The sequence below is a fragment of the Stegastes partitus genome, unplaced genomic scaffold (assembly GCF_000690725.1).
Source record: "Stegastes partitus isolate 25-593 unplaced genomic scaffold, Stegastes_partitus-1.0.2 Scaffold46, whole genome shotgun sequence".
In the NCBI taxonomy this organism is placed as follows: Eukaryota; Metazoa; Chordata; class Actinopteri; family Pomacentridae; genus Stegastes; species Stegastes partitus.
The window spans coordinates 267,666-285,684 of record NW_007577777.1 but is presented as its reverse complement, the minus strand read 5'-3'; the positions used below and the strand labels follow the sequence as shown (position 1 = coordinate 285,684).

Here is an 18,019-nt window from a genome sequence, read left to right as displayed (position 1 = left end):
CCAGCCCGGTCCATGAGCGCTGCCCAGGCCCAGGGCCATGTCTGGGGAAGGGGCGGGGAGCGCACGGAGCTCCGCCCCCTCCAGGCTGCCGTCGCCGGGGCTGCTGCTGCTGCTGCTGGACCGGAGCTCCCACAACCAGCCGCCGGCTGCTCCTCCGCGCTGAGGGAAGACTCTGGTGCAGCCCAGGAGCCTCCCGTCGTCTGCTCACGGTTACCGACATGGCCTCCGACGGCATGGACGAGCGATCTCCGCTGCTGTCGGGCCCCAACTCGGAGAATGTGACCCCCACGGCTCCCCCGTACCTGCAGGATTCAAGTCCCCGAGGTAAACACAGCAGCTGCCTGCATGCTGAATCATTTCTAGGGCGTATCGGGTTTGTGCGTAAATAAAACTGCGGCGAGGGCTAAAGCAAGGGCATCGGTGGGAAACGCATCCAGGGAAAGGTGGAGCTTTCCTCTGTGAGAACTGGAGCAGTGGGTTAGACAGAGGGGCCTACAATAAACAGCACACCGTGTTTTTAGAGCAGAAATGCCTGCATCACGACTCGCTGCATGGGGCCTGTGGTGTTTTGCACAAAAAAAAATGACTGGATGAAGCCCTCAGTAGATTAATGTTGTCGACTGCAGATGAAGGCAGCCTTTTGTCCCAGCTGCAAATCAACAACAACAACAAAAATACCCAGATGTGGCCTTTCGTGGATCAATTGCACGACATGATTAAAATGCCATTAATGATGTCAGTTTGCTTATTTGCATGAGAATAGAACTGTTGATCTTTTGCAGGCAGCTTGGATAAACTCGCACACTCCCATACTGTCTGTTATAGCTCCAAGTCTGTGTTCATATTATGCTTTATGTAGGTTACAGTAGCATCAATTACATCCCATAAATCCAGCATCCACTCAGGCTAGATGCAGCCATCTACACTGACCTTTGCACTGAATTTACTCTCATCAAATTCAGATTGTAGGGAGCAGAAGAGAGATTTTAACCCCATGATCACACATGCTTTACATTTTTACTGCTTTGTTGGCTCTAGATCTTGCCCGAGGTTTTAATTTTGAGAAACATCCAGATCAGATTCCCGTGTTAGAGCTTTTGGTTTTCTTGTTTTACATCTTCTATCAGCAACAGATGATTTCCTTTCGAGAGAAAAGTCCATTTAGTTTCCCCTCATGTGTGCCTTTTTTCTGTTAATTGGCTCATTTCTGGTGGTTCTGCAGCAGATGAATGGATTCATTGACCGTGTAATAATCTTTTAGGAGCATTTCAGGACAAACGGCTAACGTCAAACAAACAGGAAAAAAATGTTTGTTGTTCTGGAGTCGTCTAATCTTGCAAAATTCATATTTCACCACCGGATTAATGCATAAAGTCTTTAACTCTGGACTGTAAGTAATCTGTGAGGTGACAGCCTGTTTGGATGGTACAACAGTGACTGAGCAAAGCCGGAATGAATGTCAGTATGTTTCTCCCTCCTCCCTCGCTGCAGCCTGGATTATTGGCTAATTCCAGTTTGGGTTTGTTGGACAATCAGCCAGTTTGTAAGATGGATTAATTAGAGCCAAAGATGCCAAAAAAACTGCTTCTAAAAACACAGTGACTGAGACGGTGCTTTCACTAATATTTAGCTGCTTTTTGTCAAATTAGATCAATTATCTGTGATTAGAGTCATTTCTGAACATCTGTGCTGCCTTCACGTCCTTAATATTTGCTGAACAGTCGATCCACAGTCGGTTTTTAATCACCTTTTTGCTGTATTTTGCTCCAGTGAGCACAGTGTGGGCTTGGTGAGGGGTGGAGTCCAGTGACCTTGGCTGCATCTGATTTTGATTTTGCCACTTGCTTCATATTTTTTGCGCTTGAGCGGCAGAACAAAGGGACGGCCACAAAAGGCAGCATCAGGCTCTTTTAACCCATTGAGGACAAATGCACTCCTCAGTTTTATTTTCAAACTGCGAATTTTCAAAAATTTTATCCAGTTTGCGAGCCAGAAATTGCAGCAGAGGATTCAAAGGTGAAATCAGAATGCATTGCTTGAGAGAAAACACAATAATTAAAGCACATCTGATGATGACAGAACCTAAAAACAAGCATTGTGCATGTATCCAAACCCTGATATCAGAACTCCATTGATGTCTAAAACCTGCATCAGTGAGCCACGCTGCAGCACTGAAATGAAGGGAGTTAATGGAGTTTATTTTCATTTTCCATCCTGCTGCTGTACATGGTGGCTCTAGTAGGGCTTTTCCAAATCATACTGTACATGAAAACACAAGCATAAACACATTTCTTCTGCTTTCACCACCGAGTAACTGCCTCCAACGAAGGTGCAACTTCGTAAGTGTGGAAGCGGTTCAGTAACAAGAACCTTTACTCTGATAGAAAGTAGCATTATGCATGAAATTCCCCCCAAAATCTTCACTTACATGAAGAGATGTAAACATTACAAGTGTTTGATCACAGTGCTGTGAATGCATGCTAATTACAACAGGAAAAAAAAGGGTTTAAAGTTGTTATCATAGGCTGAATTGATATGTGGTTTTCACTGTCATCAGTTCTGAGTCATCGCATATCAAGCAGAGCCTGCTGAGCTCAGTGTGGTCACAGCCTCAGCGACACTCATCGGTGCAGAGGAAGGACCGGCTTACTGGAATTCAGCTGAACTTTTTCATAGCTGGAAGCAAATAGTACAAAAAGTCCCCCAAATTATAATCTGCAAAGTAAAATAAAAAGAACATCTCAGCTGGGCAGATGAATAATACCAGCGCCGCTTCAAGGAAGAAAAAAAGATCAGACGCTACATCACAGGAAGTCCAGACACGCCGTTATCCAGCGAATGAATTAAGCACGAGACGAGACGCGCTGTGATGGGATTTAACTCTGGTGACAGCAGCCGTGTCCCCGCTCCGTGGTTATTAATCACATTATGTTGAGAAAATAAAGACATCTGAGTTTGTACAAGTTAAGAAAACACCAGACTGAAGATAATCGGATTCACAACAATAATCTGAAACATCATAAATGCCATTGTTGTTTTCATCAGAGCTGCAGCTTAAAATAGTCCCAGACAAAAGCACAGTTTACTCCTGTTTCCTAAAATCTACAGTGCCCAGCTGTTTGAGGGAATTACCGAGCCTTTTACTTAAAAAATAACCTTTAAATATGTTGCTAGTTTTTACCGATATTTACGAGCTGTGTGGCACAGCGTAGCAGGTGAAGGCGCTGAGAAATCCCCTGACACATTACCGTGTTTATTGTTGTTTACAATGACTAAATTACAGAGTGATTGTACCCTTTAAGGCCATTTTTAACACATGGTCAACTGGAATTTAAAGACAAAACCAAAAACATTTGGGAGCAGCTACTATCTGCATACCAGCTGTTCAGTTGGGTTGAATCTACCCCACAGACCTCACGGACCCGCAGCCAGCGACTGTAATACCGGCCGTGATGGAGGCTGGATGTTGTGGTGCTGCTGGTGGTGGTTGTAGTAAAGCGTCTTCTCGTCTTACCTCTGGCTCCGGGGACAGCCGGTGAAAACCTATAGCGGCCGTATACAGTTTCTGACGTGCATTAGAACAGCAAAGAAGCAGGAGTAGAAAGGGCCCGAGATTGAGCGCTGGTGGCTGATGACAAATAACCAAGTGCTGATTTGAATTTAAGGTGCTGATTGGGATTTAATTTAGTCGTTCTTATATAAGAATTAAGGGTTAAAGACAAGAATACATTGTGCATCTGACTACACAGTGTTTTGGATTAAAAAAGCAAAGTAGAGGGTGACTCATTGAGGCCTTTTTCTGTGTGTGAAGAGCCAACTGCTGCCTGCACACAGTGGGAGTGTCCAGGCTTTGGCATGCTCCGGTCGTGTTTCCAGCCAGGTTTGTCCCATCATGGACGGGGTGTCCCATCTGTCCCCGCAGTGTCAACCGGTTAAGAGTCCCTGGATCTCAGAGCCAAGCTCGTTTACCCGGTGACTCGTCCCATTATCTCACTCAGAGAGACAAGAGGGGAATTGGTTGATTGTCAGATTAGATAGCTTCTCTGTGTTCGCTCAGTTGTCCTCAGTCAGACCAACACAGACCCGGTAAAGCATCACAAGACGCTCTATGTACCGATAAGAGTCTGATATACGGTATCGGTCAGTTATTCAATTCTATAACTAACGATTCCTTCCATTATCAATTCATCTGTTAGGCATTTTCACAATTACCGGATTAGCTGTTTGAGTCATAAAATGCTTGTTGGAGTTTCCCAAAGCCCAGGTTGGTATCTTGAGTTTGTTTATTTTGTCCAAGAAAAACATCCAATACCCAAAGATATTCAGTTTGCAGTCATTAAAGTCAAAGAAAAGCAGCAGCAGCTTCACATTTAAGAAGCTGGAACTTGTATTTTTTTTGGTATGAGGATCCGTCTGACTTGCACAACTGAATCATTATCAAAACAGTTTTCATGCTTCTGTGCTGGCAAAAGCTGCAGCCAGAATGTTTTGGGGTTGTCCGTCTGTCTCTACATCTGTCCCGGTCTTGTGAACATGATATCTCGTAAATACTTGGAGAGAATTTCTGTAAATTTGGCCCAAATGTTCAGTTTGAATCAAGGATGACCTGATTAGATTTTGGTGGTCTGTGGTCGCCGTGACCTCATGAAACAGGTTGTTGGAACAGAAACAGAAACTGTCTAAGAGAATAAAAGGATGATATGATGACCATTTATATCCAAAAGGTCGAAGGTCAAGTCTGGGCGGACATGAACTGTAACTGGGCTGGTTTGGTGAAAGCGTACAACCATGACATGCTAGTTTAGAGACTGAAGACTGAAATTATATTTTTAGCTTGTCATGTCTACGTACTTGGGCTGCAAGGCGGCGCAGTTGGTAGCACTGTTGCCTCGCAGCAAGAAGGTCGCTGGTTCGCATCAAGGTGAGGACACCCGGGATCTTTCTGCGTGGAGTTTGCATGTTCTCCCCGTGCAGCGTGGGTTCTCTCTGGGTTCTCAGGCTTCCTCCCACAGTCCAAAAACATGTTGAGGTTAATTAGTGATTCTGAATTGTCCGTAGGTGTGCTTGGTTGTCTGTCTCTAAGTGTAGCCCTGTGATAGACTAAGTCAGCTGGGATAGACTCCAGCCCCCCGGGACCCTAGTGAGGATTAAGTGGTGTATAGATGATGGATGGATGGAGGTCTACGTACTATTTTTCCTATCATTAGCTATTAGCAAAATAGGTAGTAGAGGCCATGACTGAGCATTTCCACTTCAAAGTCTCTAAAACATGGATTCAGAAAGCCAACGTTTTATATGTAACAAATGTAAGAAACTAATCCTGTCAGCATGCAGGGTGGGGTTTTCTGCATCACTATTCTTTAGATTCAGTTTCCAGTTAGAAAAAGTTGGTCTTTAGCAACTTGCCACAGTTTAATAGTGTTTGAGCAGAGTTGTAGGTGAGCTGGAGTGCTCAAGCTGTCAAATTAAGACAGGAAGGAGTTATTTTCATGGAAAAACCTTCTAAATATGTAACTATGATGCACAGAGATACGTTTTTATAATCTATTCAATGACCAGAGAACGACTTCAATGTTTGATAGTTAACTAAATAATAACAAATCACTTCTACATTCGTCACTGCCTGAGCTGCATTTATGTATATGGAGACTGTAATTAGTCAGTACAGCTGCACACCTTCATTTCCTGTGACTTTTGCTTCCTCTAGTTTAAATTAAAGTAACAGAATTACTATATATGATATGTCTCTATAAGATTTGTACAGTTCTTTCTGCTTTCTTACACGTTTAGATAATCGGATTCCTTTAAGGAGCAAATGAGTTCAGTTCGTGTCGACGGTTGAATGAAATGGTTTAAGAAAACGGCTCCTATAGTATCCAACAGAACGGCAAGTATGCTTGAATACTACTGTAGTAGTAAAGGTAGGGATTAGTGCTAAAGAGTCCAAGTGTATTAAAACCCAGAAAAAAATGGAATGTAGACTAAATACATGAGGTTAATGTGGGATTTAACGGCACAGTGCTCATTTGAGTGGCTACTGTAGTGAGTTCACAGTAGATCCTTCAGACATAAAGAGAAAATCTGAAAGTATGTGAATGCCGGACTTGTAAATGGAGCAAAATCTATATGTAGGTGTATATTTTAGCCTATTGACAAAGATATTAAAACAACAACATAATAAAACAACTGGACACGTCTAAAAACTCGTATTGATTGGAAGGAAGGCAGTGAAGTGAGTGAGTGTTTTATATCTGCTAATTTGGAAGTTTTTTCTTTCTTGGTGGATACCATTAGACTCGGAGTGTTTATTTCAGTCCATGCATCTACAAGTAACACACTTCTGTAGTATATAAACTGCCCACAGCTTACACACGAAGCTCAGATGTTACATCCTGACACACTAAGGCCACACTGGCTCATATATATGTTACATGTTCACTATCTGTGGCTGTGTTTGGATTTTACGCCGTTCGTTTGGCATCTGAAAGGGCCCATTGTTTCTTTCTCAAACATACAGAGTGGAGCTCCTGACAAAGAGAGAAGAGTCACATGTTGAGAAATCAGAGCCATACACAGGCTGTCATGGGTTTACGTACATTATGTGCAGCGTTAAGCTACAAAATAGTACTGACGTTGTGTGGAGCGTAAGATTATGTAAGATTTTTTAGGTTTTATTTATGCGTTTTCATGCTAAAGGAGTCATCGAGCAACATTTGTTAAGTTGTGTTTTATAGGCGGTTTGAAAAGATGGTGTGGAAAATTACTCATATTGTTAAGTATTCATCAGCTCTCCTCGATAACTGTGCTGCAGCAGATGCTTGTTTTTATAATTTATGCTGCATTTTGTTCCCTGACTAAAAAATTAGGGCAGCAATTTCTGATTATTTGTTAACATACATTGAAGTACCACATAGATTCATAATGAATCCAGGAAGGTTTTACTTTTTAAATTTGGAAAAAAAGCTTATCACGGTTTCCCAAAGGTCCTAAAAGTGGCATATTAAAAAGTCCAAAACCAAAAATATCCTATGATATGAAACAGAAAAAGCACAAAATCTCACACTTTAGGAGCTGGAACCAGCAAACATTTGCCACTTTTGTTGTGTATTTTCTATTTTCCATGAGAATTTAGAGAAGACCTTTAGTTTTAGCTGTTTTAGTCGTACACAGAGACTCCAGGAAGTTGGGTCTGTACTGCAGCTTTATTTGGATGTGTTGATCAGAAATGAGATTTAGTTGTTTTCTGTGTGTTACCCACGTGATCAATGGATATTTTCCATTTCACACATTATATCTACAGCTGCGTTTCACGGCTGCCGTTGATGGATGTAAGTGGTGGTTGAGTTAGGAACTGCTTTGATCACAAAACATTACAGTGTGTCTGACTGCTCCTAAACCAATTAAAGGTCTTCACTAACCTTTTATTCAAAAATCAAAGATAATATTTACTGGGTTACGTTGTTATGTCGCAAATCTTTTTGCAATCATATGTCTGCTGTAAACAAGGTCCTGTGTTCTAATGTTTTGTGATTTGATGCTACTTTATTGTTGTATATTTATAGAACGATTATAGATATTTATATGAACGTAGACTGAAAATAATTTCAAACTCAAAGTGTAGAATAAAGGAACACGAATGTGCAACTTGTCAAGTGCACAACTTCAGTTTGAGTTTTACCTGCCTGTCTGTGATGCTGTCTCACTGAAGGCCATGAATTTTGGAACTTTACTTTATAAGCCTGCTGCCCAAGACAAATTAACTGCATGGAATCTAGCTGAGCTCCAGAGGAGACGTGTCCCCCTGCTCTACATCTAGTCTCTGTTTACAACACAAACCGTCTTCTTTCACTGGATGCACAGAGCCAGATTGTTGTTCATGAAGCTGCCCTATTCCAGATGCATGCGATTAACAGCTGGCCGTGTGTCGTGTGCTTTGCCCTCCTCTTCTCAAAGCCGAACTACCTCCTCCTTACACAGCCATCGCCAGCCCCGATGCCGGCGGTGTGCCTGTCATCAACTGCCGTGTCTGCCAGTCGCTCATCCACCTGGATGGAAAGCTGCATCAGCACGTGGTCAAGTGCACGGTCTGCAATGAAGCTACAGTAAGTGTAAAGACGCTCAGGCTCTAGTCTCACATCCAGCTGCATCACTTATCAAGAGTCAATTTGCAGGAAATGACATGTCATTTCTAAATAATCAAAAGTATATTTCCATCTTGGCAATGCCCACCTTTAGCGCCTCACCAGATGTTGCTGTAGACATCCATCAGTCAGCGATAAGTGCTCCGTATGACAGCCTGAATGCTGCGATGGAGCTGTCAGTGCAGGGAGGAGAGCAGGGAGGTTAAATGAATGACTGTCATCGCCGTCCCTCGGATGGGAAGCGCCATTTACACAGCTGATCTTGGTGGTGTTTGTTCATCCACACGACCGTATGATACCGGATTACTCTATGCCAAAGACAGATTGAGTTCGGACCTTTAGTTGTTGAATCTTTCTGTAAATCTAGAAGCATCCTGATTTGATATGATTTAAACATTTGTCAGCACAGTCTAATTCCAGGCTGTACGTAGCAAAACACATTTAAATGACCTCTGAAAATGTGCCATTTTTAAAAGTTATGTTCAGCTTCTGTTAATTTGTATGAATGAGCTTATTTTCAAGCATTTAAGTTAAAGTTATTGCTGTTATTGGCAGTTTGTGCCATTGGAAAATCTAATGTAAGCAAAGATACCGTTTCAATCGCACTCAAGTTACTGTCAAATGCAGTATGACGGAGGACTTAATGTGGCTATTTGAAGATGATAAGTGAACCACAATTTGTATTTTAAAATATGTTAGATATGTCTGTGAAGACTCTCAGTCATCCAGGTCATGGTTATCCTCATGGATTAATCATAGCAACTGGATTTGCTTGAGTTCCTTGAAGATGTTTCACCTCTCATCCAAGAGGCTCATTTGAAGACAACAGATTTTGGCCAGGGAGGACAGATGGTTTGAGAGAGGAGTGAAGGAAGCCGTTTATGTCAAACTGGAAAGACCATCCCTGAACAGAGGTGGAGGTCTGAGGCATCATCTCTCACCAGGAAGATGAAACCACATTCACACCTAGCCACAAAAGACCCTAACGAAGCCCATTGTGACAGGAGGAGCATTAATGACCCACATAGTGAGGGGGAGGAGCAACAAACCCCCAATTGAAACCAAAACTCAGATGTTAATGGCTCCTTAAGGATATCTGGAACTCCCAACTAGTCAGTCAGAACTGATGAAGCCTCTTGGATGAGAGGTGAAACGTCTTCAAGGAACTCAAGCAAGTCCAGTTTCTACGATTAATCCACGAGAATATGTTAGATATGGATTGAAGGCTAAGCTTTGCCCAGTGCTGTATCAACTCTTTTACTGTCTTAAATCAGCTGCTCTTCTTCTTTTTAGGCTTTGCTTGTTTTGTATCAGATTTGGACATTTATGTTCATATGTTTATCGTGCAGCCAATCAAGAATCCCCCAACGGGAAAGAAGTATGTGAGGTGTCCCTGTAACTGCCTGCTCATCTGTAAAGACACATCCAGGAGGATAGGATGTCCTCGACCAAACTGGTAGGTACCAGACAGACAGATTCAAACCATTTTACCCCCAAATGATGCTTCAGATGATTCCTTTTTCAAAACCAAATCTGAGGCGGTGACAAAATGTTGCAACTTCCTAAAGTCTTTGCATAGTTTCTAGGTCATCATAACTTTACTAATCCCATCCCGACCGAGCTGTTAAAATAAGCTTATCTTTCTCTTTGTGCCTTCGACAGCAGACGCATAATCAACCTGAGCCCGGTGATGATCCCCGAGGAGCAAACCGCCCAGCCGGCTCTGCCCATCCAACCGGAGGGGATGAGAGTGGTCTGCGGTCACTGTGGCAACACCTTCCTAGTACGTACCCCTACAAAGACGACCAACCTCAGCCAATCACAGGCTTATTAATGCAGAATCGCGTTGCTGTGCTGTTGTTGGTACGTGCATGTGAATACGTCTGAGAGCCTCCATCGTGTGTTCTCAGCGCGTTTTGTGATAGAAAACCACTGCAGTAAATGGAAGATTTAAAGTGTTGTAGCCTAATGGAACAGTCTTTTTTATCAGATATCCTTTTTAACAACTTTTATCTTTTGAAATAAAAACCTCCAGACTGTGACTTCTGCAAGTGGGTGGCATGCATTTCCTGCACGTTCTCTTTCCCTGACTGGCTCAGCAACCGTCCAGTGTGGCGATAATTTTACCTCTTTAACCTGCAGCTGCACCGATTTTGTGCACATCTGAGGTGAAACTGCCTCCCTGCCACTCTGCGTCGAGGAAACTAACGGTTTTATTGGACGTGTTTGCTGTGATTGCATTTAATACCTCAGACTTTTAAAAAAGTGATTATGAACAACCCGAGTCAGTGTGACACCGACCCACATGGTTTTACCCTCTTAACGTTTTGCACATTGTTGCTTGCGGCATCTGTAGGGCAGTGAGGACGCCAGATCATCCCAACCAATGTCTGGTCTCCCCAGTGATGGCTCTCCCCCAGCACAACAACAGGTTGAGAAAGCTGGTCATACTGGTGGACATATTAACAACAGCCTAACCTGCTCCAATTCAATCTGCGGCCTTATTCACACTGGTGATTATGTCACTTTGTGCACATCTGGCTTTGAGCGGAGCTGCAATCAACACAATTGAATATTTAAGGCATAAAAATTGTGTATTTTTGATTTATTTGAATGCTTTTCCTTCACTGCAGCCAGATGTGAAAAGTGATGTATTAAACTTGTGTCGATAAGACCTTTCTAATCTGTGGTGGGTTCAATATTTTCATCACGCTGCTTTTTTTTTTTAACACCAGATGAAACCACAACTAACACGTTACAACAATGACTCGAGGTGCTAATTTAGCTGTGATGAAGGAATAATAAATCGCTGCAAACCATCAAAACTGATCATTTAAAATCATTCCCAATAAGCTCTCTGTTGATTTAAAGACGCTGTAGGATTGTAGTGTGTTTCTAGTGTTAGTCAGTGTGTGTTTCTGATGCTTAATGATGCTATAAACTGACAATGCACATCTTTTTGTCTTTCCTCACAGTGGATGGAGCTTCGATTTAACACGCTAGCCAAGTGTCCCCACTGCAAAAAAATGTGAGTCCATTCAACTTTCACACTCAGTTCACTTTTAAACTGGATGTGCAGCTAGTTTTTACTCACCGACAAAAAGTATACAGCCAGTCTATTGTCATGACGGTGCTCGTTTGCATTTATATAGAAGAATTAGAAAATGATATCCATGTGCATTCACATGTTAAAGGATATAAAGAAATGCACAATGAAAACTTCATGCATTTCTTTGCATAAATGTTATGGTAGGACGACAGTGTACAGTACATAGAATAGAACAGTTCACAAGCATAGGTTACAATTCAGCGACTTATGTGTGAAAAATATAAGATGAGGTAGTTGTGCAATGTCAGTTCACATTTCATTTAACTTAAGTTTTCTAAAGAACGTGACCACTACTCATCCCTGTAAACATCAGATCTGCTTGTTCTTCAAGTTACATTTTTGTTGCCTGTTTTTTTTTTTTTAACTGAGGTGGCAAGATGGGGCCACTTACAATTTTAGGGTGGCACACAAAATCTATTTCAGAAATTGAATTATGCTGTTATTGTATGGAGACTAGTTGAAAACTGTGTCAATATGAGGATTGGGAAATCACATTCTGATACACTTTGGCATTTTATTTTACAGTTATTGTTACTTATTATCTGATCTTATTATCATAAACTAATCCAGGTGCAATTGGCATTTTGTTTGCTGAAGTGACCATTGTTCAGAATAGCCCAGGTATCCTGCTGTGAAATGGAAAATCTCCCAGAATACAAAATAATAATTTATGATTCTTAGATTAACCAGGAACCATGACAATCCCAGTTTAAAGCTCATTCTGACAAATGCTCTTTTGCAGTTTTAATAGAGTATTTATTTTATATTTTATTGCTATTTTAGTATTTATATCACCTTTTAATCTTTTTTTCTTAGACCGTGACCATATTAGGTGCTGCAAAGATGATGCCAAATGAACTTTCGGTGTTTCTCATGTACAATGACCATAAGGCTTCTTCTGTATGTTGGCTATATAGAGGAAAGGGCAGATATAATGAGGTTACTGCTGTGTTGTGTTGTGTGTAAATGTGTGCAGCTTTCTGTCTTTGGAGACGCTCCTATGGATCCTGCAGCTGTACGATGTTGTAGTTATTTAATAAACTCAGAGGATTCCTACAAATAGCTGGAAGCAGCCGAATCAACTTCAGCTCATGTTAATGTTTTGTGTGTGTCTCCGTCATCTGTAGCCACAAACTGTGTCTTTGGTGCTTGGTTTTTATGGACTGAATGCACAGCAGACAGTCATCAATTCTGCTTTCAGTTGCACCTAAACACCGTTGACTGAAAGTTGGACTTTGGAGTTTCAGTGAATGAACTTCTGCTGCTGCTTAACTTTCCATTGTACAGAAATAAATGGAAGCTAAATGCTGCCTAAAGCAGGAGATTAGAGAAAATCTATCAAAATGTCTAAAACACAATAAATATGGCGTATAAAGCGGTTACTTGTGGTGTTGTGTTGTAAATGGGAGAACACATTCAAAACCATGCACACGTTCCGTGAAGCTCTGAGCTCAGTCTGAATAAATTGAATGATAAATAATACATTTAATTTCCCTTCTGGGATTATTAAAGTATTTTTCATTTCATTCATTTCATAAACAGACACTAGTTCTACCTGAGTGTTGAAAAGCTGCAGGCTGGAGCTGAGGTTGGCTGAACTGCACACAGACTTGTCGAGTTAAGTCGAGCACATCCCCAACACATCTTACTGTACAGCCGCCATTGTCTTAGTTTTACTGGAACAGTAATTTACAATCACCGTAAATTAGAGGAAGCAGAGCGTGTTCTCACTTCTCCACTTCTGCGCTGGCATCGACTCTCAGCCATGCAGGCTTTTGGTTTATCTGACTCATCTGGCCATAGGTGTAAATGCTCGGAAATCCATAAACCCCAGTTCTACTTTTCTTTTCCTTTTTTTTTTCTCAGGCGCTTACTTTATGGTTACATTCACTGCAGTCAGATGCCGAGTTTTAGCAGGTCTGGATTTGCAGTGCTTGGAAGGGGAGGGCAGTGAATGGAGGCTAATCTAGACGTGTGACAGGAATTAAAACTTGGCCTCACAAGTAATGTTAGCGGGAAAGGAAGGTTACAGGGTTGAGGAGCGGCGGGAGGCCGATGAAAGCGATGGTGTGGACTGTATCCACAGCAGAGGACATGCATCTGAATAACAAACTGCAGCCAAAACTCGTCTTTACTTTTACTTCTGTCATTCTGTTTTTTTTTTAATGTCTGTGTCTGTCTTGATCTCTACATTCCGACAATGTATGTCTGTGTTATATCTACTTATAGCTCAGTATATTTGAAATAAAACAACTTTGTCTCCTGTTTAAAGCTTGTCAAATACAATCTGCTATAAAAGACTTGTTTTCTTACATCTTGTAGTAATTCAACTATAAAAAGTTGGTAGCAATGAAGAGAGTTTAACTAAAATATCTCTCAAATCATTGTGGAGCAAGAAAACAGAACAAACCTATGTGTTGGTAGTAGTATACCTCATGATCTTTAATATGTACTGTTTTTATATCTTATATCCTCTGTCTGTTCCCATCTCTTTCTCCTTATACCTTCGTTTTTTGTTCCCGTAACCCCTTAAAAACCTCTTTCCTTCCTTTATATAAATAGTCACACAGTGAAATCTGAAGTAACTTGTTGTCATCATGTGATAATATTTTACTTTAATGCTCATAAGGGAACAGAAACTACTGGTGCAGCAGCATCTCTCCAAAGGAAAGTCCCTAAATAATCTGGTAAACCTACAGTAATGTCTGTCGTCTGTCTTCTTGGTTTCCCTGTCAGACGGACAGAGTGGAGATCGTGCTTCATTAATCCTACTGAGCCTGATTAATTCCTGTTTTTTTTTTTTCCCCCCCCCCTGTAAATCTTGAAGGATGTCCAGATCAGCCCAGATATTTAACGACCTCCTTCTGTAGTCACAGGTCAAATGAATGATCAGGCGTTTCGGACGTAAACATTGAGTAGAACAGAGATTAAATGTGAGAGCAGGAGAGTGTTTAACAGCGAGTAGAAGGCAAGAAAAATCATGTGATCAGGCACCCCTAAGCCATCTGAATACCAGCGATCCCTGAAGAATGCTTGAGTCCCGTCACATGAGGGGCATGTGAGAGCCGAGAGGGGCCGGAAAGTAAAGTTATAGTGAAGCACAAAAAAAAAAAAAAATAGTGATGGCATTCTGCTGCTTCGGGGCAGTTGAGCTGTATTTTTATTGATCGCTTTTATAGCTCGTCGTGGTCTGACCTCGAGCTATGTAACAGACACGCTGACCCCATACCAGGCGGTTGGCAGCTTTAGATGCTCAGATCCCTTCTGACTGTTCCAGTGTCGAGACTTAGATGTAAAGGTGACCGTGCGTTTTCCATCAGGACCCTTCAGCTTTAGAATGACCTACCTAACAAGATCAGGCTGCAGAATAAGTGTTTTCTTTTGAAATCACTTTTTCAAACTGATTTTTATTGACTTGCTTTCATGCAAGACCATCTCTTTACTCTCTTTACTCTGTGCTTTGGCATTTCTTGAGTGCTTCTATTAGTTTCATTTGGTGTTTGTTCTATTAATTTATTTATAGAGAATTTTTACATTTTGTCTGTTTTACCCTGTTTCACTCTTATTTATCCACTTTCTACTTCTTTCTGTTTGGCCTGACTGTAACATTGGCTTTTTTTTTATGGCTTCTAAAATCCGCTTCTAGAAGGTGTCATCTAAATAATGTCGTTAATTACGACTATGACCTGTGTTTGTGTGGAGTCTGGATGGAGATGAAGTTGTCGGGAACTTCATGTGCAACTTGGAAAGAGGAAGTGAGAGATTTTTTTTGGGCTTGCGAGGTTGTTGTGGAGTGAGATCACTGGGACGGTGGGTGGAACAAAGTAAATGTCAGTCACACTTTCATTACAAATGAAAAGCATCCGCGTGCAGTCAGCTCGTCTCAAGACTCACACAGAGTCACTGTCACGTACCAGAATGAGATGACGTTTCTCTTAAGACCAGGCTATGAGACAAATGCAGCATCTAAAGCATGTTTTGTGTTGTTGTGTATTTCTGTCATGAAACAGCTCCTCCTCACACACTGACCTTTTTCTGCCTTTCTCTCCTCCATGTCTCCCTGCAGATCCTCTGTCGGCAGTGCTCTCCCCAGGAGGCGCTGCTGTGCTTACATAACCATCGGAATGATCTGCATTTTCATTGGAGTGGGTTTAACAGTAAGTACAGTCTGCTCCGTGTGTGTTGGCTGTATTTTTACACATAATAGGAAAGTAAGTAGGTAGAGGTTAAGTACATAGATCCATGTAGAGTAAAGTGTCACACAGGTGAGTCTTGGGAAGCTTACAAATAAGTCCATCCATATTTGCAGCACTGTGAGGCTGTCCTTACAGCTAAAGGCTGATGTTAACATTTACAGATTTTCACATGACATTATCTTCTGAAAAATGTGAACAAGAATCAATGGAGGCATTTGTTTGGACACCATTTGATTTCTGCTATAAATCACAGAAAATTGCAATTCATCTTAAACTGTTGAAGTATAAATGCTCGTTAGAGATGAGTCACAATGCATATGGATCCTGACTTGCCCTGAAGTCACGATGACGTATGCACTCTCACCTGATGGAACAGCTGGTTGATCGTATATTATCTTAACGTTGTGATACTGGATAGAACCTGTTCATTGTAGTTGAAGTGGACAGATTCAGGTTTTTATTTGTGTGATTTTGAAGGTTTATTCTGGGAGCAGAACACATTTAGTGTGGCTGACATTTATCAGTCGGTGAGGAGGAATGCTTTCTGTACTCTGGCTTTTTTCCTTTTTTTAGCAACATCGGATGGATGGATGGATGGATGGATGGATGGATGATAGATGGATAGCAGATAGATAGATAGATAGATAGATAGATCAGAATCAGAAATACTTTCTTGTATTTGCCAAGTTAATGGTCATGTTATCATTGTTATCATTCTCTCCTCCCCTTTCTGTTCATCATCAGGTTGGTACTCGGGACTTTGCCAGTCGCTACAACGCCACCTATGTGTCCTGGGCGTTCGCCTACCTGCTGGGCCTCATCTGTCTGATACGAGCCTGCTACTGGGGGGCCATCAAAGTCAGCTACCCGGAGAACAGCTTCGCCTAGAGCGGGGAATGTCTCGGCAAAGCCCCCGCACGGCTGGAAGAACAAACTCCTCCACTTTTAGTTTTTTTTTTTTTTCTTCCTCATCGTGTTCAGATTTCAAACCGGTCATGTTCAGCGAAGTGGAACGTCCGCAGAGTGTCTGGGCGGGAGCGTGTTGGAAGAGGCGTCGCGTTTGTTTGAAGAAGCGTATGCAGGAGCTGTATCATGTCGTGTTTGTTGTCTGCACTGTTTTCGACTCGCTGAACACACCTAACTGCCTGTCAATCAACCCTGCGCTGGTCCACTGAGACTCGAATCCTGCCCATTTGTGTTTTGCCAAAATCCTTGAAAAAAAAAAAAATAGAATCAAGAACTTGAAAAAATGAAAACTGTGATTTTTCTTGATTTAGTTGGCTCACACGCTGATTAAATAAATGATAGCTTAGCAAACTGGCTGGATTTGGTATTTTTGGATCAGTTTTTCTGATTTTCAGCAGCTTGACTGACATCACGGCACCCACTTGATTTCTCTTGTTACCGACCAGACCAAAATAAGACGACCTCCTATGAACAGTTTGCCCATTGCACTACGATTATATGCAATTGTACGTGTTGTTTTGCTGCTAGTTAAACTCCAGCTACACAAAGCTGCATATTCATACTGTATTGTAACCATTTACCTTGCCTGTGTACACTGACATAGTATTGCTATATGATTTTAACTCTCGAAATGATCAACTTTTAAAAGAAATCGTCCTTAAATGCCCATGCGTGCCAACTTTGCTGCCCAGTTTTAGTCAAGAAGAGCCTCAGATCCACAGAAGCTTGTGTTTTTTTGTTTTGTTTCAATCATCATGGCGTTAGTTTCCTTTGTGCCATGCAGCTTTTAACTCACTACAGCAATAACCCCTTTGGAGTCATTTTGAACCTTCATCCATCCCTGCTCTCCTCACTGTTCTTCAAAATGATCCAAAAAACAAAACAAAACGCGGTGACTCCCGTTTGCATGTTGACTTGTTTCTGTTTCTGTCACTGAGGTGGTGTTTTTGTTTTTTTTTTGTTTCTGTTTCAGAGAGATAGCTGAAGGGTACGATGTTTCCCGTCTTTGCTCCTTCTGCCTGTTGAACTAGAATGTAAACCCTCCTCTCCTTCGCTTATATCGCTGCTCTCTGACCTCCAGTGAACTCCGTGCTAGCTAGCATCGCTATACGCTGACTCAGCATCCTGTCTCTTGACCTTGACCAGTGGGCACAGCTCAAACTTCTAACCTTGTTTTGAATGTGATGATGATGATGATGTTGATGATGATGATGATGATGATGATGAAGCAGAAAATAATATGGTTAAAAAAAAAAAACAACAAAAAAAACTTTGTACATAGTTCAAATTCAGTACTTGGAAAGGTAATTAGTGTGAGGTGGAAGGAAAAGATGGCTCGTGGGTCTTTTTAAAAATGATAATTTATCAATAAAATGCAAAAACTGCCTGCATTGGTCTGTTTATTTGTTGAGTGAAATCAGATTGCAAGGCTCAAACGTGGAAGAACTTTGTGGAACAGTGCAGTACTGCCCGCTGTGAAGTGTGAATTTGAGCCGCCGCAGTTGAAGTAATTTTCTTCCTTTTTTGTTTAATATGGAAAATTAACTTCTGGATTCTGGCAATTTAAAATAACACTATAATTTTGGTGAGAGTGCAAGTGTTTTTTT

General features: G+C 41.6%; 1 protein-coding gene across 3 annotated transcripts; it reads left to right on the top strand.

Annotated features, from left to right (window-relative positions):
* Positions 1–109: 109 nt before the first annotated feature.
* Positions 110–17,799, top strand: pip4p2 (phosphatidylinositol-4,5-bisphosphate 4-phosphatase 2). Of its 3 annotated transcripts, none has more exons than XM_008306470.1 (8): positions 110–324; positions 7,978–8,102; positions 9,491–9,597; positions 9,804–9,924; positions 10,498–10,572; positions 11,117–11,169; positions 15,317–15,407; positions 16,191–17,799. In XM_008306470.1, the coding sequence occupies exons 1-8, from the start codon at positions 219–221 to the stop codon at positions 16,332–16,334; spliced, it is 822 nt and encodes a 273-aa protein (XP_008304692.1). In that variant the 5' UTR covers positions 110–218; the 3' UTR covers positions 16,335–17,799. The 3 variants fall into 3 exon arrangements, with proteins under 3 accessions (XP_008304692.1, XP_008304684.1, XP_008304700.1); XM_008306462.1 differs by having other exon boundaries at positions 7,954–8,102; XM_008306478.1 differs by lacking the exon at positions 10,498–10,572 and having other exon boundaries at positions 7,954–8,102.
* Positions 17,800–18,019: the final 220 nt, after the last annotated feature.